The sequence below is a fragment of the Corythoichthys intestinalis genome, chromosome 2 (assembly GCF_030265065.1).
Source record: "Corythoichthys intestinalis isolate RoL2023-P3 chromosome 2, ASM3026506v1, whole genome shotgun sequence".
NCBI classification, from domain to species: domain Eukaryota; kingdom Metazoa; phylum Chordata; class Actinopteri; order Syngnathiformes; family Syngnathidae; genus Corythoichthys; species Corythoichthys intestinalis.
In genome coordinates, this window is record NC_080396.1 from 26423975 (window position 1) to 26450569 (window position 26595).

At 40.0% G+C, this 26595-nt stretch overlaps 1 protein-coding gene across 2 annotated transcripts; it reads left to right on the top strand.

Moving 5' to 3' along the window:
• LOC130931746 (sodium/potassium-transporting ATPase subunit alpha-1) lies at positions 1-26595 on the top strand. 2 transcript variants are annotated; one of them, XM_057860749.1, is made up of 23 exons: positions 1-338; positions 13766-13879; positions 14124-14183; positions 16864-16965; positions 17080-17181; positions 17264-17377; positions 17474-17608; positions 17691-17808; positions 17933-18201; positions 18267-18575; positions 18980-19114; positions 19211-19406; positions 19486-19661; positions 19753-19889; positions 20050-20200; positions 20316-20484; positions 20569-20723; positions 20812-20935; positions 21546-21691; positions 21766-21896; positions 25802-25903; positions 25994-26085; positions 26255-26595. In XM_057860749.1, exons 1-23 carry the CDS (start codon positions 327-329, stop codon positions 26281-26283), a joined length of 3078 nt encoding a protein of 1025 aa, XP_057716732.1. In that variant the 5' UTR covers positions 1-326; the 3' UTR covers positions 26284-26595. The 2 variants fall into 2 exon arrangements, with proteins under 2 accessions (XP_057716732.1, XP_057716739.1); XM_057860756.1 differs by lacking the exons at positions 1-338; positions 13766-13879; positions 14124-14183; positions 16864-16965; positions 17080-17181 and having other exon boundaries at positions 17355-17377; positions 17672-17808.

The following is a 26595-nucleotide window of genomic DNA, read 5'->3' on the forward strand; positions in this document are numbered from 1 at the left end:
AGCAAGAAAAACGCCCAATGAATGAGGACGCCCCGCCCTCATCCGTGGGGTTGTCATGGCAAGTAAAGTGACGTCACAATGGAACGAACGCCGTCTATAAGTATGAGAGACTCAGCGCGGCCGCATCTGAGCTCGCAAGAGGGGCGACACGTGCAGAAGATTAGGGAAACAGTGCGAGAGAGAGAGAAAAAAACTATCACAACCCCAAAAAAGAACGCGGCGCACAGTTTTGTTTTATTTTGATGTGCTTCATTATATTTTATATAAAATTGAATTTAAGCGTGTGAATTTTCTACATAGGAGGGAAACGAGTCGTCTCATCAATCATGGGAAGAGGAGTGAGTATTAAACATCCTTTTTTAATGTCTCCAAAAAGGCATTCAAACAAGTGGTTGAGAACAATTAGAGCTGATGCTGCCATGAGTTGAGCGACGTTCTTGTTGATTTCTGTTTCAAAACACTTCCGTCTTGTTTTCCTCGCCTCTCAGCGTTTAACATAAGTTTGCATCGCGAAACCGTCGTGTTGCATAACGGGATGATGCTGAATGCTGATGCTGCTGAAGTTTTGACTCGATGTGTTGATTGAAATGATATTCAAGTGTTGCACATTTGCGCAATTTCAATGCAGCTGTGATGATTGTGGGAGGGATGTGCACAGCATGAGGTCTATCAAACTCCTCTCATTTCCAACTTTATTTAAAGGTCCATCTGCTCACGTTTTTCTAGTGAAGCAAGTGCACATCATCACGTTATGACTTTAGTCTCCTAGAATGTGGATTGTTTGTTCTAATTCGTTGCCTGCATTGACAACGATAGACGTCCAATTCATTCAAACTGGGAGGCAGGATGCGAATGGTCATGTTTTTAGTGCCATTGACGGCGCTAGACGTCCAATCCATTTTGACTAAGGGGGATAGCAGCGTTATATTATTCGCTGCCAGCTTCTCCCAGTCAAAATTAATTGGACGCCGAGTGCCGTCAATAGCAGCCAATGGGTTAACGGCTAATAAGGATGTATAGTGATCTTTCCAGCTTGTCTTTCTGATTCCGTGGTCACAATTGTCTCTCAGATGGGAGTATATATGTTATCTCAACACTTGGAGTGTTTCTGATGAAGTTGCTGTGTATGGGATGTCAGGGCTGCCACACCCCACCATCCTGCACACCAGTAACACTCATTATGCATTCAGCCTACAGCCTGAAGGATGTGGAGCTGCCTTAGGGGAGAGAATGAGGGGAGATGTAGACCAGATTGGCCCCTTTAAGCTCCCTCCCCTTTTCTTCATGCTTTTCTTGCTCTGGTGTCGCTCCATGATGCTCCTTCAAATCTGCGGTCGCTCTGCATCTCAACCAATAGCTGCTGTTATTTTCTCTTTCTTCCCATAACTAGTGAAAGGCATGCCCTGCCCCCATCCCCGTCCCCACAGAGTCTCTTCTCCTACTTCTCTCAAATAGCCACACGTGGAAGAGATGATAGGCGCCGCATGGCTCTCCTGGCGTGAGGAGGCGGACGGTCACAGCGAGATTGTTGTTTCTAGGCCCTCTCTTCGTGTTGGAGGTTATACTCGCCATGGCTTTTTCTTCTTGCTTCCCACATCTGCCTAAACAGGCAGGACAAGTGAGCTGGGAAAGAGTTGATGGTGTAGGAGGGGGGAGGTGGGGTGATGTAAGTCAGCAACCAGTTGCCGCATTGCCGCCACTGTCTGATCCGGGAAGAACACTGCTCTACTTTGGATGGCTCACTGCAAAAAGGAATGTGATCTTTTGTGACTAACAAAGTTTGACAGTTGATTTTAGATACAACACAATTAGTCCGTATGTAGATCGCTTTCTCTTCTATGAAAAGGAAGCATTAAATAAGAAATGCTAAGAGGTTGCCAGCACTTAGCAGAAATGTCGAGAAATATATGCGATTACTGCATTACATCAATCGTAGCATTCCCCAGAGTGACATCTGAGAGTGGCGGGGATAGTCCTTTGCAGTCGTCTGCTTGAGAAAGTCCAGTACTAAAGTATAAAAAAAAATTTCCTCATATTTTGAAGAAACATTGATTAGGATTAGACACTAGTATATTCATTCATTCTTTCTCTGTACCACGTATCCTTACCAGGATGGCAGATCTACTTGAGCTTAACCCTTTAACACCTATGCCTATTTTGGCCGAATTTGCATGCCTTTGATGTTGCCTTTATATTTCAAAGAAAAAACTGTTCACAAAGGCCAAGTTGGGTCCCTTTTTTCAGGATACCTTGAACTTCATGTCCAAACTGTTGTTTTCTTCACTGACCAACTTTAATCCACATTTTGAACCCAAAAAGACAAAAAAATCCCAAAATCTTTTTTCAAAATTTGTAATCTTGAAGTCCCACTGACAACCAAACATGCTTGACCAACTGTTTTGAAGCTTGATAATACTTATTTAACTTGCTAGGATAAACCTTCAATAGAAAAAAATAAGATTGAATAGTTTTATGTTTGACAATTCAACACAAACAGCAGCTATGGTCATAGGCGTTTTTGGCCTTCACACATACTATGGTCAAAACATGTTATATACAGTGCAAAATAGTGAGAAAAAAAATTATATATATTATGCAACACAAAAAGGGTTTGGAGGATATCTCTTTCTGAAGTTAGGTATTGTACCCATCACCTTATCAAAGGTATATATGTACATGCAATCATGCTTATCGAACACACATCTATATAAAAATTGAAAAGATTCATCATGAAGAAAAAATAACATTGGGAAAAAAAAAAAGTATTTTCAAAAATATTGACAAGTAGTTCAGTTCAATTCAATTTTTTTAGGCATGCGACCCAATAAAGTTTTTTTTTTTTTTTTTTTGCGCACTCAATAAAGTTTGTTTTTGAACATGTCACTAAGCTGCCTCACATACAACATCACACAGCCTACTCATCCGCCGTTTGCGCGCTACTGTCACTTCTACTTGCCGAGACGCCGACTGATCCGAGGAAAACAATGACAAATACAGCTCATCCTATTCCTTGAGTTAATGAAATAATGCATTAGCTTGCGCTAAATTTAGTTTTCGATTCATTCTGCACATTTCAGTCGCTCGCTGAATCCAATCGGCCGTTGCTTGCTACGCGTGTCTCCTTTCCCTTAGTTGGCGCCTTGCTCGTCAATTTATTAAAAATGTTCACATTAGGTTCGTCCTTCTTGATATCACAACGGCTCTTGGGATATGTAGTCTTTTGTGCTGCTTTCAGTTTTGAAAAAAGGACGAGAAATGATGGAAATATGGATATACACACATGGTCCATGCAGCGTTTTAATGCATATTTATGAGTGCAATAAAACTAGAAAACTCAAATGACACTATCTCCCGTTTTACTTGGTCGATTGACTTCAAATAAACACTGGTGTGGACATCAACTTCCGCACTTTCAAATGAGACCAACCAGGGGCACGTGGGTGACGTAACTACAGCGTTACGAGGCTTCAAAGATGATATGCGTAAACGTGTCGCATCCGACACGTTCGGTGTTAAAGGGTTAACCCACCTAACTTTGGGCAATAGGCGGGGAACACCTGGAATTGGTCGCTAGCCAATTGTTGGCCATATTCACACTCACGTTAAAGGGAAAGTTCAAATTTTTTTTGACATAAGGCTTAATCTTCAAGTTATCAGGGGTTTAATTAGTCGGTGGAGATGATTTCAACAAATTCCGTGCAGTTTGTCAGTTATTTGTTAGGTTCAGGGCTCCGGAGTGGCTAAGCTAGCGCAAGTCAATGGTGCCTGCTTAGCATGTTAATAAAAACAATATTACCAGATCTCACATAGTCAAATAAATTCAAAATGCAAATCATTGACCTAACTACCCATGCGGCCAAAACAATGTCACACCAAACTGCCGTGATTAACTTCATTCTAAAGTAGGACTATTTTTCTAGATGCGTAATGCGACCTCAATGGAGAATGCTCAGTCTGCGGTGAAAAAATCGATGTGATAATACTTAAATGTTTCTGTTCATACTACAATTATTGACATGCAGTGGTAAGGTTTAAAAACTTTATCCTGAAAACATAGCCAATACTGTTGTTTGCATGGGTCATCAGTGATTCTCATGCGTGCATACAGTATGCTCTTTTTTATTGATATGCTAAGCAGGCACCATTGGTTCGCGTGAGGTTAGCTCCCCACCATCTGCGGGCCCTGCCTAGTGCGCCACGAGAAAGCACCCCAACGGCCAGGTTCGCCCTTGTCAACGCGAGATCACTGAGCAACAAAACTTTTATTTTAAAAGATTTCTTTACATCGAACTCCCTGGACTTTTTATGTGTGACGGAGACATGGCTGAGCATCGGTGAGTCCTCTTCTCTCGCCGAGCTCTCACCACCGGATTGCTGCTATTTTAACTCGCCGCGAGCTGAGGGTTGAAAAGGAGGCGGAGTAGCAGTTGTTTTTAAAGGGTTTCTCGATCTTTAAGACAAATAATTCTTAAAAGATAAATGTTAGTATGAGCTATAATAATTTCATATAAAAACCCCTCTTAATGTTTTCGTTTTAATCAGTGGTGTTACCAGGATGCCAGGTGTGGGTGGGCATTAGTCTTACCTGGGGTGGCAAAAAAAAAAAAAAAAAAAAAAGCTACATTGCTCAAGTAGGTCGAAATCCAGCGTAGGGCTACTGCACCATAAAACATGTTTTGTTTGTTTGTTATTATTATAGTTATTCTTTCTTAGCCCCTTTGAGCTCAATTTGACCCCCTTAGAATGCTTCAAAATGCACCAAAATCGGCAGGCAGGTCAAGACAGGTGCAGTCTTTGATACCTTGTAAAGACAAACTCCAAATACACTATGTAGCGCCAAGCGCCTCCTAGCTGTCATTCTATGTCCCACCGACACTTTGAGCCCAACTTTGACCTCCTCAGAATGCTTCAAAACTCACCAAACTCAACAGCCAGGCGAACAATGGTGAAAACTTTGATAAAATGTAAAAAAAAAAAAAAAAAAAAAAAAAAAATCAAAATATGCGTAAATGTATGTAGCGCCCCCTAGGAACAAAACCAACATTTAATTTAATATATATATTTTTTATAAGGTAAAAGGGGAGGTAACAACGCAAAGGTTAAAACTTAGAACACATCAGCACTATATGAATGGGATACCATACGCGGTGCCCAGACTGCCGTTAGTACTACATCCAGTTTTCTTTGGATCGGCAGAGTGTGTCAGTGGTTGGGCATTGCCCACCCCTGGTAATGCCCCTGGTTTTAATAAAGTTTGTAAAATTATTTTAAGTGATAGGTCGCCAAACTTATCCCAGTATAATTATGTAGATTGTTAGCATCCAGAGCTGTCGTGTGCTTTACATAAAGTACAGGCCAAAAGTTTGAACACACCTTGTCATTCGTGCATTTTTATTTTCATGACTATTGACATTATAAACTCAAACTGAAGGTAATAAAACCATGAATGCACACGTGTGATAGTCAGGATCGGAGTTGTGTCGTAGCTGACTCATTAAATTCGTCATCTGGATCAAGTGTCCTCCATGCCTTGTACATCCAACTCACGTTTAGCTACGTAAGGGTGGTCCATATTAAGACTGCGGCCAGAGTGTCTTGCCTGTGGCTGCTTCATTGTGCGCATTTCACTCGATATCCGAGGCACGTTGAGGCTATTTGTGAGGGAAAATAGTTGGAACAGTATTTGGTTTTAGTCTGCGCCTATATCCAGCCGCTCCGGAGAGCTCTTTCATAAGTTATCGTCGACTAAAAGCCTCCAACGCGGTAGGAGAAAAGTGGTGAGAACAAAGCCTTGGGTCCTTGGGAAGTTATGCCAGTCTTTGATATTTTCCAAAACCTTTCTCCTCTTCTTGTCAAGAGGAAATCTGTGGAGACTCGCGTCACTCCCCTTGTTTCCACATCGTGGCATTTTACTTCGCGAGTTTAGGCAGCAATACGCAATTGTTCTACACGTTACACATTTGGAAACATCCCATTTACGTCATCACTCCGAGCCCGCAAAACATGGCGCCAACTATTGGTCAAAATATGTACTAAATATTATTAAAATATTGCCATTGATTTAACATTTTATGTGTTTCTAACAACACATTTTAGTACAAGAGAACGATTGTGGTTTATTAAAGCCTACATGTATTTAAGGTATGGGATCCCTTTAAAAATTATTAACTGTAGTCTCCTTACTGGCACAATGCCATGTGACTTTAAGCATTCAGAAGTAGAACCTTTAATGAAGAAAAGAGGCCTAGACCCCACCCTCTGTTCAAATTTTAGGCCTATTTCTCATCTTCCATATATTTATAAAATACTAGAAAAGATGATCTATAGTCAGCTGCTTCCATTCCTTAAAGAAAACCAGATTTCAAAACTATTCCAGTCTGGTTTTAAATCCCTCCACAGCACTGAGTCGGCACTTTTAAGAGTATCAAATGATATATTTTTGGCAAACAGACTCTGGCAAGTTCGTTGTTTTAATTCTTTTAGATTTATCTGCAGCATTTGATGCCGTAGACCTTGAGTTTGTAATTTCTCGTCTTGAGCACAGTGTGGGCATTCAAGGTGTCGCTCTTGAATGGTTCAAGTCGTACCTAAATGAACAGAGTTTCTGTGTAAAAATGGGCAATTTCATGTCCAAAAAGGAATCACTTCCACATGGGGTTCCTCAGGGATCTGTTCTCGGCCCTCTTTTATTTTCTCTTTATTTATTGCCTCTTGGTTCTTTGTTTTAGGAAACATGGTGTTTTATTTCATTTGTATGCTGATGACTGTCAGATTTATTTTCCAATGGTGCAAAATGGCACTTTCTGTCAACTCTCTGAATGCCTCAACGATATAAAGTCGTGGCTTTCACTTAATCTTTTAAGTTTGAATGAAAGCAAGACTGAAGTCATGGTGTCCGGACCAAGTAGCCAGGCCTCCCTGAATGTTAAACTCGGTTCATTGTCTCCGTTTCTTAAGGACTATGTCAAAAATCTGGGGGTCAAATTTGATTGTGATTTTAAATTTGAGAAGCAGATTTCTTGTGTTGTACAGGACTTTTTTTATCAGCTTTGCCAGAATGCTAAGATGAAATCTATTGTTTCACGTTTTGATTTGGAGAAATTGATTCATGCTTTTGTCATAACTCGGCTGGATTATGGTAACTCTTTGTATGCAGGCGTCGGTCAGGCTGCACTGGCCTGTCTGAAACTTGTACAGAACTTCTGCTTGACTCCTAAGTAGAACCCGCAGGCGCGAACATATCATCCCGATTTTAGCATCTCTTCACTGTCTCCCAGTAAATTACTGGATACATTTTAAGATATTATTATTTGTTTTTAAACGTTTGAATAATCTTGCGCCGCCATATCTGTGAGAACAGCTTCAGCCTTACAGTCCAACCAGAACCCTCAGATCAGCTGACCACCTGCTTGTAGAAGTCCCAAGATCAAGGCTGAAGCTTAGGGGTGACCGTGCATTTGTGGTGATGGCACCCAGGCTGTGGAACCAATTACCACTTACTATTAGACAGGCCCCTTCACTTACGGATTTCAAATCACGCCTTAAAACATTTTATTTTTCTTCAGCTTTTAATGTGCAATGACTGTTTATGACCTCGTCTTTTATTTATTTTATTTGTTTTATGTTTTATCTTTGAACGTTAACTTAATTTGCTGTTTTATGGTATGTAAAGCACTTTGGACTCCTTTGCGGATTTTTTAAAAATGTGCTATACAAATAAAGTTGATTTACTAATTCGAAGATTAAACCTCATGTCAAAAATTCAGAACTTCCCCTACACTTGGACAACTACAGTTGTGGTCAAAAGTTTACATACACTTGTGAAGAACATAATGTCATGGCTCTCTTGAGTTTCCAGTTATTTCTACAACTCTGACTTTTCTCCGATAGAGTGATTGGAACAGATACTTCTTTGTCTCAAAAAACATTCATGAAGTTTGGTTCTTTTATGACTTTATTATGGGTTAACAGAAAAAGTGATCAAATCTGCTGGGTCAAAAATATACATACATGGATCTGAAAAAGCGAATCATTGTCTTGAACAAGTCAGGAAAGTCACTTGGAGCCATTTCAAAGCAGCTGCAGGTCCCAAGAGCAACAGTGCAAACAATTGTTTGTAAGTATAAAGTGCATGGCGCTGTTTTGTCACTGCCACGATCAGGAAGAAAACCCAAGCTATCACCTGCTACTTAGAGAAAATTGGTCAGGAGGGTGAAGATTCAACCGAGAATCACCAAAAAGCAGATCTGCCAAGAATTAGAAGCTGCTGGAACACAGGTGTCAGTGTCCACAGTCAAGCGTGTTTTGCATCTCCATGGACTGAGAGGCTGCCGTGCAAGAAGGAAGCCCTTGCTCCAAAAGCGGCACCTTAAGGCTCGACTGAAGTTTGCTGCTGATCACATGGACAAAGATAAGACCTTCTGGAGGAAAGGTCTGTGGTCAGACGGAACAAAAATCGAGCTGTTTGGCCACAATGCCCAGCAATATGTTTGGAGGAGAAAAGGTGAGGCCTTTAACCCCAAGTACACCATGCCTACCGTCAAGCACGGTGGTGGTAGTATTATGCTGTGGGGCTGTTTTGCTGCCAATGGAACTGGTGCTTTACAGAGAGTAAATGGGATAATGAAGAAGGAGGATTACCTTCAAATTCTTCAAGATAACCTAAAGTCATCAGCCCGAAGATTGGGTCTTGGGCGCAGTTGGGTGTTCCAGCAGGACAATGACCCCAAACACACATCAAAAGTGGTAATGCAATGGCTAAATCAGGCTAGATTTAAGGTTTTCGAATGGTCTTCCCAAAGTCTTGACTAAAACCCCATTGAGAACTTGTGGACAATGCTGAAGAAACAAGTCCATGTTAGAAAGCCATCAAATTTAACTGAACTGCACCAATTCTGTCAAGAGGAGTGGTCAAAGATTCAACCAGAAGCTTGCCAGATGTTGTGGATGGCTACCAAAAGCGCCTAATTGAAGTGAAAATGGCCAAGGGACATGTTACCAAATATTAGCGCTGCTGTATGTATATTTTTGACCCAGCAGATTTGATCACTTTTTTCTGTTTACCCATAATAAAGTCATAAAAGAACCAAACTTCATGAATGTTTTTGTGACAAAGAAGTATCTGTTCCAATCACTCGATCAGAGAAAAATTAGTGTTGTAGAAATAACTGGAAACTCAAGAGAGCCATGACATTATGTTATTCACAAGTGTATGTAAACTTTTGAACACAACTGTAAATTGATGAGTTCTTTTTGAGGCAAATTAACTTTCTAAACATCATTGGTTGGGGAGATTTGATCCAAATATTCATCTTTCGAGCAATTTATCCTCACGAGTGTCGCGGGGGTGCTGGAGCCTATCCAAGCTAACTATGGGCAGTAGGCAGGGTACACCCTTAAGTTGCAAACCTGAAGGAAATCCACTTAGGCACGGGTAGAAAATGCAAACATCACACAGGAAGGCGGGAGGCCATGATTATACCCTTGATTTCAGAACGGTTAGGCGACTTTTTAAAAAAATATTTAAACACAGCTACTGAGGAATAACAACTCATCCCAAGCATTCATTCATTTTTGACATATGAGCATGTACACTCATTATGAACCTTTTGAAAAAAATAAAAATAAAAAAATAAACACTGCATTACAAATAAGGTGCTTATTTGGGGTAACAGGTCAATTTAATGCATTGCAGGTCTCTACTGTGTCGAACTGCAATGACAGAATCCGCATACTGTATGTTATCGTGCGTTAGATGACTGCGTATACTATGATGCAGCGCCTTTAAGTTGACATGCTTTGTTGTTGCTGCTCTTAAGGGGACGTGTCATGTTGAACATCACAAAAATGACAATGGACAATGAAATGGTAAATTACAGCTTTTGAACCAATCGATTCAAGGTTTTTTGAGACTTAGTTCTTCCTCTGCTCACGGTGTGCTTCCAGTTTAATTGGGACAATTTGGGGGATAGCTATATCCCTAAAAGTGTGGCTGAGTAACTACTATGTGGGAGCCTATTGACGATGACCCTTATAAGCCAATGTCACTGTCGTCGGCCTTGCGTGTGTTTTTCTGGATGAATAGACAAAAATTGAAACAAAGACACTTGATAATGTCTACCTACAAAAGAAAGCTGTTAATTCCAGCGATTGGAGCACCTCCTCAAGTACTTCCAATTAGACTCCAGGTTGGTTTAAGGGCCTACAGGCAAAGCTCATCCAAACCTAAGATTCACGTTAAGACTTAGGCTCTTCTCTCCTATTTTATGACATATCTTTTCTGCTGTAATTGATTTTAAATCCAAGTAATTTTGACGTTGAGCTGAAAAGAGTCAGATTTGATTAAATCTCAAGACATCCTCGATTTAGGAGTCATGCTATTGTTGTTTTTCCACCGACCCCTTATTTCCGCCTGAGGCCAAAGGGGCACACTGACTACATGTTCACATTCATTATTTCCACTCTGTTTCTTGTTCTTTTTTTTCTACCTGAGCATCCCCTTACCACATTCCTTTGTCTGTGTCGTAAATGTAAATTAACTCCCAACTTTTTGCCACATGCTGCTTTCCGTTCTGTGACACTCCACATCCTCCTTTTGCCGTGTCCTACGTGCCGCTCCAATCTCTTGTTTTCCCACTTCAGTCACTTGCTGAAAGTGAACTTGAACTGTTGGAAGTGGGCGTGGGAAAATGGGACTGTTACTTATTTGCTTCATTCAAACATATGACTGCTGTCTCATTTTACTAAACTTTCCAGTACATGCAATAGCAACTGACGGCAATCAGATTTAGGATTTGATGGTCTTTTCTGAGGTTAATGTGGTATATCCTCCTTCATTCCGCTACATGCTTTTCACATTGTCACTGGTTTGAATGCTCAGTTGTGTAAATCTCATTCTCCTCAAGCTAAGTTGCCCTTCCACAGCAACAAGGGCCATTGATTCAACTGGCGTCTTGTGTCCTGGATGCAGAATAGTGAAAGTTGCACAGGACGTGAGGGGAGTGTTAATATTCAAATACACGTCTTTTTTCCCCATTTAGAATTGGTGGTTTAGGGGAAGAAAAGGGGGAGGGGTTCAAATGTGGGACTAACTATTCATTCACATATCTCCAGAGGCGTGGCCTTGGTCACCGATGACAACCGGGCAAAGTCCCAGAAGTGTGTGCTTGCGCGCATTGTTCAGTACAGCTGAATTAGCAGCTTGGGTATTTCACGCGGACAGGTTCCGTTCATAGGAACTCTGTTCTCCCTTTTCTGTCTTTTCAAGAAGTCTCTTGTCGCTTTTTTTGGACAAAAACAAATAAAATGTGATCTCGCCTAATTTGCCGTTTTCCTTCCCACCTAAACTTTGATCAATATTACAATTTACTATAATTTTTTTTTAGAATAAAGACTTCATTAGACATCATCATTTATCATTTGGTTTTTAAATTTTTTTTTTTAATTTGACATTTTACAGCCATTACAATATTTTTGTCCCATCAAATATAATAGGTCTTTCTATTTAATTACTTCTAATATCAATTTCTTTCTTTTTAATTGTCATATAGTAACCGACCTGGTTGCTACAGTGGGGAGAACAAGTATTTGATACACAGTCAATGGGAAAACCTATTGGCAGTGTATCAAATACTTGTTCTCCTCACTGTATATTATGTGTGTACCCATCATGCTGCTCACCAGCAGCAGTGGGACAGGCTTGCAACACAATGTATACTATTTAAAAAAAACAACAACAGATCCTATACTGTATACAATAGCTTTGTTGTGGCCTGTAACTAAAAGACACTCCTGAATAGAAGTTGTACAGAATGATCTGAATTGTAAGTAGTCAGTTTTTATTATTAAAAACAAAAAAGTAGGCTCTGGAATCTGTTGAAAAATTTCTTTTGTTAAAGGCTTTAAAACCGCTGTCGAATGATTTGTCCAAAACCAGATGGCCCCAGGGGGCCTTGGGTGTCCAGAGGCTAAAATCTGGCCATAGTGATGCAGAACCAGTGTTTTCCCAGCTTAGCTGACCGGGGGTTCATGCAACGAAAACATGTACTAGGATCACACAGTCTCTTCCTATGACTCCCTGGGAAAGTTTCAGAAACATTATACTATAAGTGTGCGTAGTTCCATGACTAAGGATGCGTGCAGGATTTAGTGTGAACACACTGTACTTGAGTTGAGTGTAAAATATTGCGACCAAGATGACTGCTTCACCAGATATACCGACCTGACTGTAGACAAATGGCTCATTAGTAGTCACGTGCAGTTGCCGCCAACATGCTAACACCTCTCATCCCTGTGCAGCACTGAATAATGGATGAGTCTCAACTGCTCATCGACATTGGCTCGATGTGATATTACTCTCGCTACTGGATATAGAGAAAAGCATCCCTAAGTTTGATTTCTAAACTTGATGACACCGTGGCCTCATGTACACCTCACCAGATTTTAGTTTCATTATTTGGTGAGGATTTGGGCAGTATATATAGTGGGGCAAATAAGTATTTAGTTAACCACCAATTGTGCAAGTTCTCCTACTTGAAAAGATTAGAGAGGCCTGTAATTGTCAACATGGGTAAACCTCAACCATGAGAGACAGAATATAAAAAAAAAAACAAAAAACAGAAAATCACATTGTTTGATTTTTAAAGAATTTATTTCCAAATTAGAGTGGAAAATAAGTATTTGGTCACCTACAAACAAGCAAGTTTGTAGCTAACTTCTTCTAACGAGGTCTAACGAGGCTCCACTCGTTACCTGTATTAATGGCACCTGTTTTAACTCATTATCGGTATAAATGACACCTGTCCACCTGAAGAAAGTACAAATCCAGGCCCGTCTGCGGTTCGCTAGAGAGCATTTGGATGATACAGGAGAGGACTGGGGTAATGTGTTATGGTCAGATGAAACCAAAATAGAACTTTTTGGTAGAAACACAGGTTCTCGTGTTTGGAGGAGAAAAAATACTGAATTGCACCCGAAGAACACCATACCCACTGTGAAGCATGGAGGTGGAAACATCATGCTTTGGGGCTGTTTTTCTGCAGAGGGACCAGGACGACTGATCTGTGTAAAGGAAAGAATGAATGGGGCCATGTATCGAGAGATTTTGAGTGAAAATCTCCTTCCATCAGCAAGGGCATTAAAGATGAGACGAGGATGGGTATTTCAGCATGACAATGATTCCAAACACACAGCCAGGGCAACAAAGGAGTGGCTTCGTAAGAAGCATTTCAAGGTCCTGGAGTGGCCTAGCCAGTGTCCAGATCTCAACCCCATAGAAAATCTGTGGAGGAAGTTGAGAGTCCGTGTTGCCCAATGACAGCCCCAAAACATCGCTGCTCTAGAGGAGATCTGCATGGAGGAATGGGCCAAAATACCAGCAACTGTGTGAAAAGCTTGTTAAGTGTTACAGAAAACGTTTGGCCTCCGTTATTGCCAACAAAGGGTACATAACAAAGTATTGAGATGAACTTTCTGTATTGACCACATACTTATTTTACTTATAAATACTTATTTTCCACCATGATTTGCAAATAAATTCTTTAAAAATAAAACAATGTGATTTTATGGTTTTTTTCCACATTCTGTCTCTCATGGTTGAGGTTTACCCATGTTGACAATTACAGGCCTCTCTAATATTTTCAAGTGGGAGAAATTGCACAATTAGTGGTTGACTAAATACTTATTTGCCCCAATGTAAAATATTGTGAGTTGGTTCAATAACAAGTACTTTTTTTTTTTTTTTTAAACTGCTGTTGTGCATTTCCAGGAAGGACGAGAGCAGTATGAGCTGGCGGCCACCTCCGAGCAAGGAGGCAAAAAGAAGGGGAAAGGGAAGAAAAAGGAGAAAGACATGGATGAACTAAAGAAGGAAGTGGACATGGTGAGTGTATGATTGTCCATAAGAATCACACAACAGTTTTTATGGAAACGCCATTTTCACTTTCCTATGTTAGTTCAAATAGTTCATTTGTAATCTGCATTCTTATTTTACTTTTGATGTCTGTCTATTTATGGTCAAACTGTGGTAGGTAGTCAGGTAAGACCATAAAAGAGGATACAGTGCGTTTAGTATTGTGATGCAGATATTTGGAACTTAACAACCTATGTTCTGTGTTTCTTTGCAGGACGATCATAAGCTGACTCTGGATGAGCTGAATCGCAAATATGGGACAGATTTGAGCAATGTAAGTCGTTCCTTCTTTAATATATGTGCCCGCGTGTACTGTATATTTACAGTGGGGAAAAAAGGGAATTTTGCCAGCCACCAAGAGTGCAGGTTCATTCACTTAATGACAGAGGTCTTTATTTATTTATTTTTTTATCATAGTTACACTTCAACTGTACAGAATAAACAGACAGAATAAAATAGAGGAAATTACATTGTAACATTTTTAAGAAGCATTTATTTTTAAATTATGGTGGAACATAATTATTTGGTCAATGACAAATACTTCAACTCAAAATCTTGAAATATTGCATTTGTTATCAATGGAATATGAAGCCGGGGAACATGGACTTTCAAGTCTGCTTACATTCTCTGTGGGGTCGAGGTCTGGTGACTAGCTAGGCTTTGGTCCAAGCTCTCTGCCAATCACTCACCAGATCCCCTCATGTAGTTCTGGGATTTTGCCCAACATTCTCTTTATCATTTTTACCCCATGGGATGAGATCGTGCACAGAGCCCCAAACTGAGGGAGATACAGTTGTGGTCAAATGTTTACATACACTTGTGAAGAACATAATGTCATGGCTCTCTTGAGTTTCCAGTTATTTCTACAACTCTGATTTTTCTCCAATAGAGTGATTGGAACAGATACTTCTTTGTCACAAAAAACATTCATGAAGTTTGGTTCTTTTATGACTTTATTATGGGTTAACAGAAAAAGTGATCAAATCTGCTGGGTCAAAAATATACATACATGGATCTGAAAAAGCAAATCATTGACTTGAGTAAGTCAGGAAAGTCACTTGGAGCCATTTCAAAGCAGCTGCAGGTCCCAAGAGCAACAGTGCAAACAATTATTTGTAAGTATAAAGTGCATGGCATTGTTTTGTCACTGCCACGATCAGGAAGAAAACGCAAGCTATCCACTGCTGCTGACAGAAAATTGGTCAGGAGGGTGAAGATTCAACCAAGAATCACCAAAAAGCAGATCTGCCAAGAATTAGAAGCTGCTGGAACACAGGTGTCAGTGTCCACAGTCAAGCGTGTTTTGCATCTCCATGGACTGAGAGGCTGCCGTGCAAGAAGGAAGCCCTTGCTCCAAAAGTGGCACCTTAAGGGTCGACTGAAGTTTGCTGCTGATCACATGGACAAAGATAAGACCTTCTGGAGGAAAGTTCTGTGGTCAGACGGAACAAAAATCGAGCTGTTTGGCCACAATGCCCAGCAATATGTTTGGAGGAGAAAAGGTGAGGTCTTTAACCCCAAGTACACTATGCCTACCGTCAAGCACGGTGGTGGTAGTATTATGCTGTGGGGCTGTTTTGCTGCCAATGGAACTGGTGCTTTACAGAGAGTAAATGGGATAATGAAGAAGGAGGATTACCTTCAAATTCTTCAAGATAACCTAACGCCATCAGCCCGAAGATTGGGTCTTGGGCGCAGGTAGGTGTTCCAACAGGACAATGACCCCAAACACACATCAAAAGTGGTAATGGAATGGCTAAATCAGGCTAGAATTAAGGTTTTTGAATGGCCTTCCCAAAGTCCTGACTTAAACCCCATTGAAAACTTGTGGACAATGCTGAAGAAACAAGTCCATGTCAGAAAGCCATCAAATTTAACTGAACTGCACCAATTCTGTCAAGAGGAGTGGTCAAAGATTCAACCAGAAGCTTGCCAGAAGCTTGGGGATGGCTACCAAAAGCGCCTAATTGAAGTGAAAATGGCCAAGGGACATGTTACCAAATATTAGCGCTGCTGTATGTATATTTTTGACCCAGCAGATTTGATCTTTTTTCTGTTCACCCATAATAAAGTTATAAAAGAACCAAACTTCATGAATGTTTTTTGTGACAAAGACGTATCTGTTCCAATCACTCTATCAGAGAAAAATCAGAGTTGTAGAAATAACTGGTAACTCAAGAGAGCCATGACCTTATGTTCTTCACAAGTGTATGTAAACTTTTGACCACAACTGTACAGGTAAATTCATCTCTACTACACAAATTTTGTCAATAAGCCTACCATAAATATCCCATGGCATCTTTTTTTTGATTATCATTTAAGTCACAGATTCCTTAATTTTAAGTCACAGATTCCTTAATTTTATGTATGTTATTTTTTTTCCCCCTAGTGAATAATAGTAAAAATAAACCGCTCTGGCATTCTGGCATTAAACAAATTCACCGGTTTGTAGGCTTTTAACAAAAGAAAAATAGTTATTGTCAGTTGTTCATATAAAATAGATTTTCCAGTTTGCACAGTTTACGTCTGTGCATCCTGACCACCAGCCTATTAAATGGTACGTACTCTAGCCAAAGGCTTTGTTCATGCAAATGTGCTTCCAGTCATGCAGTGAAGATCAAGTGGAATAGTAAATCAGTGCCTTTAAAACGTGGGGTCTTCAAGCACTGCATGTGTGTGCAGTGGTAATGAATATTGAATAATTCATCGGCCATATAAACCCTCTCTGTTCTGATTTTTCGACAATGACACCATTTTATCCTCTACAACCTTTACTGTGCTGATGAAAGGGAAGATCCCTACTCAGTTGATAGATGTATACTAGCACATCTCATCTCCCTGGGCATGAATATGTGGCAGTTTACTCTTGTGTTTACAATGAGCTGGTTTATCTGTTGGTGTGGAGAGCAGCAAATCTTTTCTTTTTTAATCGACTCTTTTTGATGCTGTGTTAGGGTCTGACTAATGCCAAGGCAGCAGAGAATCTGGCCCGAGATGGTCCCAATGCTCTTACCCCACCTCCCACCACTCCAGAGTGGGTCAAGTTCTGCAAACAGGTAATGGCATGCTTTTAAAACCTGTAATTCATGTCCTGTTAATTTATGTAGTTGTTTTTTTTTTCCTCAAAGAAATTTATATAACTTTATTTTTAATTACTTGATTTAATGCAGATGTTTGGAGGTTTTTCTATGCTGCTGTGGACTGGGGCCATCCTTTGTTTCCTGGCCTATGGTATTCAGGCTGCCATGGAGAGTGAGCCTGCCAACGATAACGTAAGAGAAATGTTCCTTAAACGTTAAAGGCTTTTATATGTGATCGTGGTAGTGTGGAGTTTTAACATAGTTATTTTCGCAGTTGTACTTGGGGGTAGTGCTCTCGGCTGTTGTGATCATTACTGGTTGCTTCTCTTACTATCAAGAAGCCAAAAGCTCAAAGATCATGGACTCTTTCAAAAATCTGGTTCCACAGGTACCTTTATATTTCTGCATTCCTTTTATACATGACAGTTTCAGTTTAATCTCAAGTCTCTCAGATGTGTATTCAACTATCATGTCTTTTTCATAGCAAGCATTAGTTGTCCGTGATGGCGAAAAGAAGAGTATCAACGCTGAGGATGTGGTAGTTGGGGATTTAGTAGAGGTGAAAGGTGGTGACCGTATCCCTGCTGACCTGCGAATAATTTCTGCCCATGGCTGCAAGGTAAAAAGACAAAAGAAAAGATCTGAGCACAACAGAAACGTGGAACTATCTCCTTATTCACAGGCAATGTGACAATTCTCAGGTGGACAACTCCTCTCTGACAGGGGAATCTGAGCCGCAGACACGTACTCCAGATTTCTCCAATGAGAACCCCTTGGAGACCAGGAACATTGCTTTCTTCTCCACCAACTGTGTTGAAGGTATAAAGGAGGGCTTGTGTATGTCAAGCAACTATGGACAGGAGTGTTCATATGGGTAACAAACCTTCGAAGTGTTAAATTGAGCCTTAATTCCCCCCCGCCCCCCTTTCTTTTGCCTTAACAGGAACCGCCCGAGGTATTGTGATCAGCACAGGTGACAGGACAGTCATGGGTCGAATTGCCACGCTTGCCTCGGGACTGGAAGTTGGGCGAACTCCTATCTCCATTGAGATTGAGCACTTCATCCATATCATTACTGGTGTTGCAGTCTTCCTGGGTGTTTCTTTCTTTGTCCTCTCTCTCATTCTTGGGTACACTTGGTTGGAGGCTGTCATCTTCCTCATTGGCATCATAGTTGCCAACGTGCCAGAGGGTCTCTTGGCTACTGTTACTGTGAGTTCTCAGCCTTTGTACAGCTTCAATGGGTTATCATCATCTAATAGGGCTATCGTGTCTAGGTATGTCTGACTCTGACTGCCAAGCGCATGGCCAAGAAGAACTGCTTGGTAAAAAATCTGGAAGCTGTTGAGACCCTGGGCTCCACGTCCACTATCTGCTCTGACAAGACTGGCACCTTGACCCAAAATAGGATGACCGTTGCACACATGTGGTTTGACAACCAGATCCATGAAGCAGACACTACTGAGAACCAGAGTGGGACATCCTTTGACAAGAGCTCTGCCACATGGGCAGCCTTGGCCAGAATTGCAGGACTTTGTAATCGCGCAGTCTTCCTGGCTGAGCAGACTAATATTCCCATATTAAAGGTAGAATTCTATTGTTTCCTCTCAATCTGGCAACATATGAATTGTGCATATTCCTCAGGGACATAATTAGCTTATGTAACTGATATTTGTATCTCTGCTCTTGATGATAACATCTGAGAGTTGAGTATCTTACTTGTTGTGAAGTTGTACCTTATTTTTTTGCCAAGTTATATTGGCTTCAATTCTATTTTATAAAACATCTAGCACTAAAATTCCAAAATGGTGTATATCGTTTTGGCTCTTTTTATTCTTCCTCAGGGATTCCACAGTTATTAAATTAGCATCTTTCTGTTTGGCAAATTGCATTTTTAAAATGGATGATCCATATGAAACTCACTCTTTCTGAAGCCAAACTGAAATGCTTACGCTTAGGGCTAATGGCAGATAGTCGTTGTCTTCTCCAGAGAGATGTGGCTGGTGATGCCTCAGAGTCTGCACTTCTGAAATGTATTGAGCTGTGCTGTGGCTCAGTCCAAGAGATGAGGGAAAAAAGCACCAAAATTGCAGAGATTCCTTTCAACTCTACCAACAAGTACCAGGTATTATTGAATGTCCGTCTGCGTTAGAAAAAAAAAAAGTACAAAAAGAAAAAATCAAAACAGCTTTACATGTTTAATGGTCCATTTGCTTCCTAGCTTTCTATTCACAAGAATTCCTCACCTGAAAAGGAGTCCAACCATCTGTTGGTTATGAAAGGTGCCCCTGAAAGGATTTTGGACCGCTGCTCTTCCATCATGATACAGGGCAAAGAACAGCCTCTGGATGACGAAATGAAGGATGCCTTCCAGAATGCCTATCTCGAGTTGGGTGGTTTGGGAGAGAGAGTGCTTGGTAAGAAATGGTGAAATATTGGTCAGCACTGCAACTCTCCATGCATTTGAAAGACTCTTGAGCAGTTTTGTTTTTTCAGGTTTCTGTCATTTCAATCTGCCTGATGACCAATTCCCAGAAGGCTTTGCTTTTGACACTGATGAGGTTAACTTCCCCACTGAAAATTTGTGCTTCATCGGTCTAATGTCCATGATTGACCCTCCCCGAGCCGCAGTGCCTGATGCTGTTGGCAAATGCAGAAGCGCTGGAATCAAGGTAAGCTTTTGCTGCTAATTATTAACAGTATATGAAGCTTTGTTTAAGGAGATTTGATAAATTCTAAGGGAATGCCATACTTGGTTTTCAGGTGATCATGGTAACAGGGGATCATCCAATCACAGCTAAAGCCATTGCTAAGGGCGTTGGCATCATTTCTGAAGGCAATGAGACTGTTGAAGACATTGCGGCACGTCTCAACATACCAATCAATGAAGTCAACCCAAGGTATTAGTTGAGTTTGTTTAGTTGTAGGACCATAACATTGCAGTCTAGGTCTCTTTTACACCACAATAGCTTTATTATACAGTGTCTTCTATCTCAATGTTGTTTCATGAAAACCCTGTTTGAGAGCATGTGGAACTTAGTGAGCTAAACTGTGCTGCAGGGATGCTAAGGCCTGTGTTGTCCACGGTGGAGACCTCAAGGATTTGAGTTCAGAGCAGCTTGATGACATCCTTAAGTACCACACTGAGATTGTCTTTGCCAGGACCTCCCCACAGCAGAAACTAATTATTGTGGAGGGCTGCCAGCGACAGGTGTAAAATCCACTACTTTGAGTGATATGAGCTTCTTTTCAGTTTTTGGGAATACAAATTGTCCAAAATCCTTTATATTTTCCTCTCAATGCTTTGCTATTTCCTATCTCTGCAGGGAGCCATTGTTGCAGTGACAGGTGATGGTGTCAATGACTCTCCAGCTCTGAAGAAGGCCGACATTGGTGTCGCCATGGGGATTGCCGGGTCTGATGTCTCCAAGCAGGCAGCTGACATGATCCTGCTGGATGATAACTTTGCTTCCATTGTCACAGGAGTTGAAGAAGGTAACACTGTGCCTCTGAGCTTTTTTGAGCTGAACGGATGGATGTATTTATTTACATGACTTGTGTGCTTGTCTTATTAATCAGGGCGTTTGATCTTTGACAACTTGAAGAAGTCCATCGCTTACACTCTGACCAGTAACATTCCTGAGATCACCCCCTTCCTCCTCTTCATTATTGCCAGCATCCCCCTACCTCTGGGTACCGTCACCATCCTTTGCATTGACTTAGGAACTGACATGGTGGGTGAATGGCATCTTCTCACATTTCTGTCCAAGTTTTAGTTGTGCATGTGAAAACCTGAATTGACATTCGTATGATGGCCTCCAGGTCCCTGCCATCTCACTGGCTTATGAAGCAGCTGAGAGTGACATCATGAAGAGACAGCCCAGAAATCCCAAAACGGACAAACTGGTGAACGAGAGGCTCATCAGCATTGCCTATGGACAGATTGGTAAACTACAAATTAAACCAACAATTAGAAGTCTATATGTGTGCTTGCATGATTTCTTCTGGCAACTTGGTATCTAGGTCATTTAAAATAGAGTAAGATACAACATAAATAGGCCTTCCCTGATCGAGAGCTACATGTTTGAGTGACGAGAGACCAGTGCCTCTTTGGTTATGAATCCAAGAATACGTTCAACCTGCTTGAGTGTCTTGATCTACACCTGTATTACATCAAATAACAAAATATACGCATGTAATAGACATAGACAGATTTTTATCTAATTATTGTAATACAATAATTATAATGTTATGCATTTTCTTTTATCAAAACCACCAATAAAAAAATGGAAATGTTATTCAACTCCACTGTTATTAATCTCACAGTTGTCTCATAATTCACCTTTTACAAGAATTTATGAATGTTTTCAGTCTTAATTTCGTAAAGTATTCATTTACTCAGTTATTTGAGGACCGAAAAATGTTTTTGTCTCATAGACCACCAGACTAATTAGTTAAGGGAATTACGTATTGATCTGGAATTTAGTCTCGAAAATAGTTTTCATCAGATTATTATTTTTTTTCTCCTTTTGCTAATGTGATTATATGTTATCCAGGCATGATTCAGGCTCTTGCCGGCTTCTTCACCTACTTCGTGATCCTCGCGGAGAACGGCTTTCTTCCCCGCACATTGTTGGGTATTCGTGTGGCCTGGGACAACAAATACTGTAACGATCTAGAAGACAGTTACGGGCAGCAATGGGTATGGACAACCACAGTCATGCTGTGTCTTTCAACATTTCATGTCTTCATGTTAATGCCTATACGTGTATGCAGACTTACGAACAGAGGAAGATTGTGGAGTTTACCTGCCACACGGCCTTCTTTGCCAGCATTGTCATTGTGCAGTGGGCTGATCTTATCATTTGTAAGACCAGGAGGAACTCTGTTTTCCAGCAAGGCATGAGGTCAGTTAAAAATTAAATTAATTTGTAAATATATGTTACATCACACTAAACAGTTCCTGTCTTATGTAAATCAGGATTAGTTTGCTAAATGCTTGAATAATGGAAGAATTATTTGGTAACACTTTACAATAAGGGTCCTTTAATTAACATTAGTTAGTGCATTTTTAGACAAAAACTCATGTTTAAGTAACATGACAATTATTCTTTTAATCCCTTATCTAACATTTATGAATATATTAACATGAGTTAATGCGTTAGTTAATGCATTTTAAGACAAACTAATGTTTAAGTAACATTACAATAATTAATATAATTGCTTATGCAACATTTATTCATATATTAATTAACATGAGTTAATGCATTAGTTAATGCATTAGTGAAAGTATTAGTTAATGCATAACCAGACTAATAGTTTGGTAAAATTAAAGATATATATTGGGTTAGGGTTTAGGGTAAGGGTTTGTTAACTTAAAAATTTATTAATTTATTAGTTAAGGGATATTGTGCTACACTTTACAATAAGGGTCCAAAAAGCATTCAGTAATGGTTAATAAAGGTTAAGGCGTGGGGACTTAAGCATTTATAATTTCTTAGTTAAGGGACACATTTGCTACATTTTACAATGAGGGTCCAAAAAGCATTCAGTAATGGTTAATAAAGGTTAAGAGGGGGGAACTTAGGCATTTGTAATTTCTTAGTTAAGGGATATGAGTGCTACACTTTACAGTAAGGGTAAAAAAAAAAAAAAAACATTCAGTAATGGTTAATTAAGGTTAACTAATACTTATGAGGTACGTTCACATGAAATAATACCATACTTAAGGTTAGGTTATAATATATAATGTATATAATGCATTACTTAACATTAATTCACATCTACATTAGTGCATTAATAGATAGTTATTAATGTATACTGGTACTAGTAAGTGATTGTTATTTTAAAATGAGAAACATTGCTCTGTGAGTCCTTGGGTGCTGCTAACCTAAACTTAAGTATGGTATTATTTCACGTGAACGTACCTCATAAGTATTACTATATAACATTTTTGGGGGAAAAAAGATTATGTTTGGAAGGTTCTATTTAGGTTCATTGACAAACTTTTAATAGAACACACCTGTAGATATACTTAACACACTACTTTCTGTAACAGGATGGAAAAGTTTAAGACTTTTACAAATCCGGTTCATCGTTGGGTGCAATTTCTAGATGACAGTGCCACATTTATCTGTTGTTATACAAGTAACAACACTAGGGAATTTCCAGACAACGTACTCCTCAGGACAGCACGGGGTTCTGTGTTAAGGAGACGGATATTTGGTTGCAAATCTCAACCTAATATCAAAGGCAAAAGACCTTGGGAAGACATGCTGCTATGTGTCACTATCCACGTGAAATGCGTATTGTGTCAATGCGTGAAAAGGCCAGTCTGCCAGGAAGGAGCCATTACTCCAAAGGAAATCCAAAAAAAGACTGATTACAAAGAAGGCAACGTGAGGAAAAAACACTATGTGGAATACTGAGGCAAAACATAAGACACAAGACAGGAAGTTAAAGCTTGCATACAAATGGGGGTGCTGCGCCGGGGTGTTGGGTTAATGGTTGTCAGTTGGGAACTTGGCAACCATAATAATAGGGTGGTCGATGGGTCGCACTTTTCTTTTGCCAGGTCTTTTGTGGTGGGGCCTCTTCTTCATCAGGCCGATCCAACGGCTCCAGGACAACAGTTCCATTCTCTGCATGACTAACACACACATATTAGAGTGGGTACAAAAGTAGGACGTTGATTGACTAACTCATAGGTTACTTCTCCTAATACTAAGTTTCCCACTAAACATTTACTAACATTGCTTCTGCTCACTTTACCCCATCACACTCCAATCTGACCATCGTACCGCTCTTCTTATCCTCTGGTTACAAGGTGTATTCCCTCCCCACATCACTTCACTCTTGGTAACAGTACGTAGTCATATTGACATAGCAATGCTACTTACATTAGGTAGCATATATATTTAGGGGTGGACTGGGGACGGGGGAGTGGCTTGGGAGTCGTTGAAAGACCGGCCCACTCCGTGTTGGAAGCAATCCAGTCAGCAGCACGGTGGCGCACTGCTAATATTCACTAACTTTGGCCAGAACTTATTCAGAACTGCGGATTTACAGTTCCACAAAAATGAGAACTGTCACCTGATCAACATATGCATGTAGGACTTTTAATTCAAAATGTCTCAATTTTGGTACAGAAAAATGCATCGTTTTGAGTCTGGAAGTAGGCAAGGAAGTCCACTACTAATATTCACCATCCTTGTACAGAATATATTACAGTACCACAAAATCTGAGAACTGTAACCTGATCAAAATATACATAACTTTTAATTAATTTTTCTACATATTGGTACAGTAAAAAAATTATAGTTTGGGGTATGGGAGTAGTCAAAGAGCTCTAATACTAACATTCACCAACCTTGGCCAGAATTTATTCATAATTAAGTATTTACGGTACCAGATAAATGAGAACTACTGTATATACCGTAAACTAAAACGACCCATAAATCGCATAAAATTGTACTGATATGACAGCGCACGTAACGCACATGTAAAAAAAAAAAAAAATCCTTCCCCCATTATTCTAGGACTGCTTAATGATTATTCATGTATTCATTTTGGTAATCCTAATCAATCTGAAACGGTAAAAGGGTATGGGGTGTTGTGTGTCAGTGGTAGAGTGGTTGTTTCCCCAACCCAGAGGTTGTGGGTCGATTCCCCACCCTGGTTACCTCGTCTAAGCATCCTTGTGCTAGATACTGAACCCCATGTTGCTACTCTTTTTTTTTTTCTTTCTTAAATATAGGCGGAAAACACAGACAAGACTGAAAAAGCAGTTTCTGCTCTTGCACTCCTCTTTAAAATAAACTGCTGTATTTTAAGCCAAAAGAACTGTTGTGTTTGATAGAACAATATGTCTATATGCTGCCGTAGCAGATTCATGGAGCATTAAGCCCCCGAACTATTTTTAATTTGTCCGTTTTACCCTGGAAACCCCCGTTTACAGACGTCGCGCAACTGCTTTTTTTTTTTCAACCCAGCTATAAAACGGAAGTAATTAATTATATTTATCATTCGAAATGTCTGTCATTTTTATCTTTGAATCATTAATTAATATCAAATATTTTGTTTAAAAAAAAAAGACTTAAAAAAATTATTCACTCGCATATTTTAAACTTTTAAACAAATTACGTAACAATGAAAAAAATGGTGTCTGTAAAAAAGTCACGGATATCTACCTCATAACTATCGCTTAATTGTATTTTTTTGTTACCGTCACATTTTCTCCGATATGTTAGATGATAAATAATCGATCCAAAAAAAGAAAAATTGAAAAAAAAAAGTTTAAAAGGGTAAATATATGAAAAAGAAAATCTCGACCACTCCTTAATGTCTGCGATTTCTGCATCGCGGCACTTGTTATATTATCATGATTTCACCTATAAAATCCCCAATAAATCCATTCACAGCCGTGTCTTGACACTCAGTGATACATACTACATGGGGTTTTTGGATGCAAACAAGGTAAGTACACGATAATGTCTCATTAAAGTCGTGGCGTCTTTAATTCTGCTCTTTCATGCTCTCACCTCCAGATAGTTTCGCTGTTTATTTGTATATACGTATATATATTTTTAAATGCCTTCCTGTTCAAAATGTTTCTTCCCCCAGAAAATTGAGATTTTCAGCGTTCCAATGATGTATCACACATGCATATTGGACAATTTTGTAATTTGGCCTAATTGGGTGTCTCAGAGCGGAACTTCAAATCACCTGAGTGTTTTCCGCCGTATATATTTATATACTTATAACTTTATGAGAGAACCATGACCTTTATACTTCTACAATTTTATTTCCACAGGAACAAAATCTTGATCTTTGGGCTTTTTGAGGAGACTGCACTGGCTGCCTTCCTCTCCTACTGCCCTGGCATGGACGTCGCTCTAAGAATGTACCCTCTCAGGTCAGTAGGGATACCAGAAGGTCACATAACCGCCTTCAGTCACAGCACCCGATCTGATTTCCTTGAATACAAGTGCATGTATTTTTCCAGAGCTAACTGGTGGTTGTGCGCCTTTCCTTACTCCCTGCTCATCTTTATCTATGATGAAATCCGCAAGCTGATCATCAGACGCAGCCCAGGAGGTGAGCTCGTGAAGTTTATTTTGTGTTAGAACATCATCGCACTATTCTCCTATCCTACATAACGAGCACATTTTAAGTTGAAGATAATATTTGTTTTAGCTTGGCGCTTCATCCTAAGAGAACAGGTGGAGAGAAGAGTTTTTTTGTATGCTCTGCCTTGTGTTTTCAGGTTGGGTGGAGCAAGAGACCTACTATTGAAGACCCATCATCATGTCAGCTACCATCTTCTCCACCACCCCTGTCATTGCATGAATATTGTCTTGCTGCTCGGAATAAAATTTTAACCTCTGTGGGAAAAAAATACCCCATTGGAACGTGTTTTTATATTTGCGAATGCTTGATACTACTATTAGACATACTGAGATGGCTCGTGCTGACGATATATGCTAGTAATGACATGAACACAGAACACTGACTTTGACTATGCGTGCCTTGTTTCTGAAACAGGACCAATTTTATACGTGTTTTTAACAGTTATAAATGTTCAATAAAATGCGCTTGAGTCAGGTC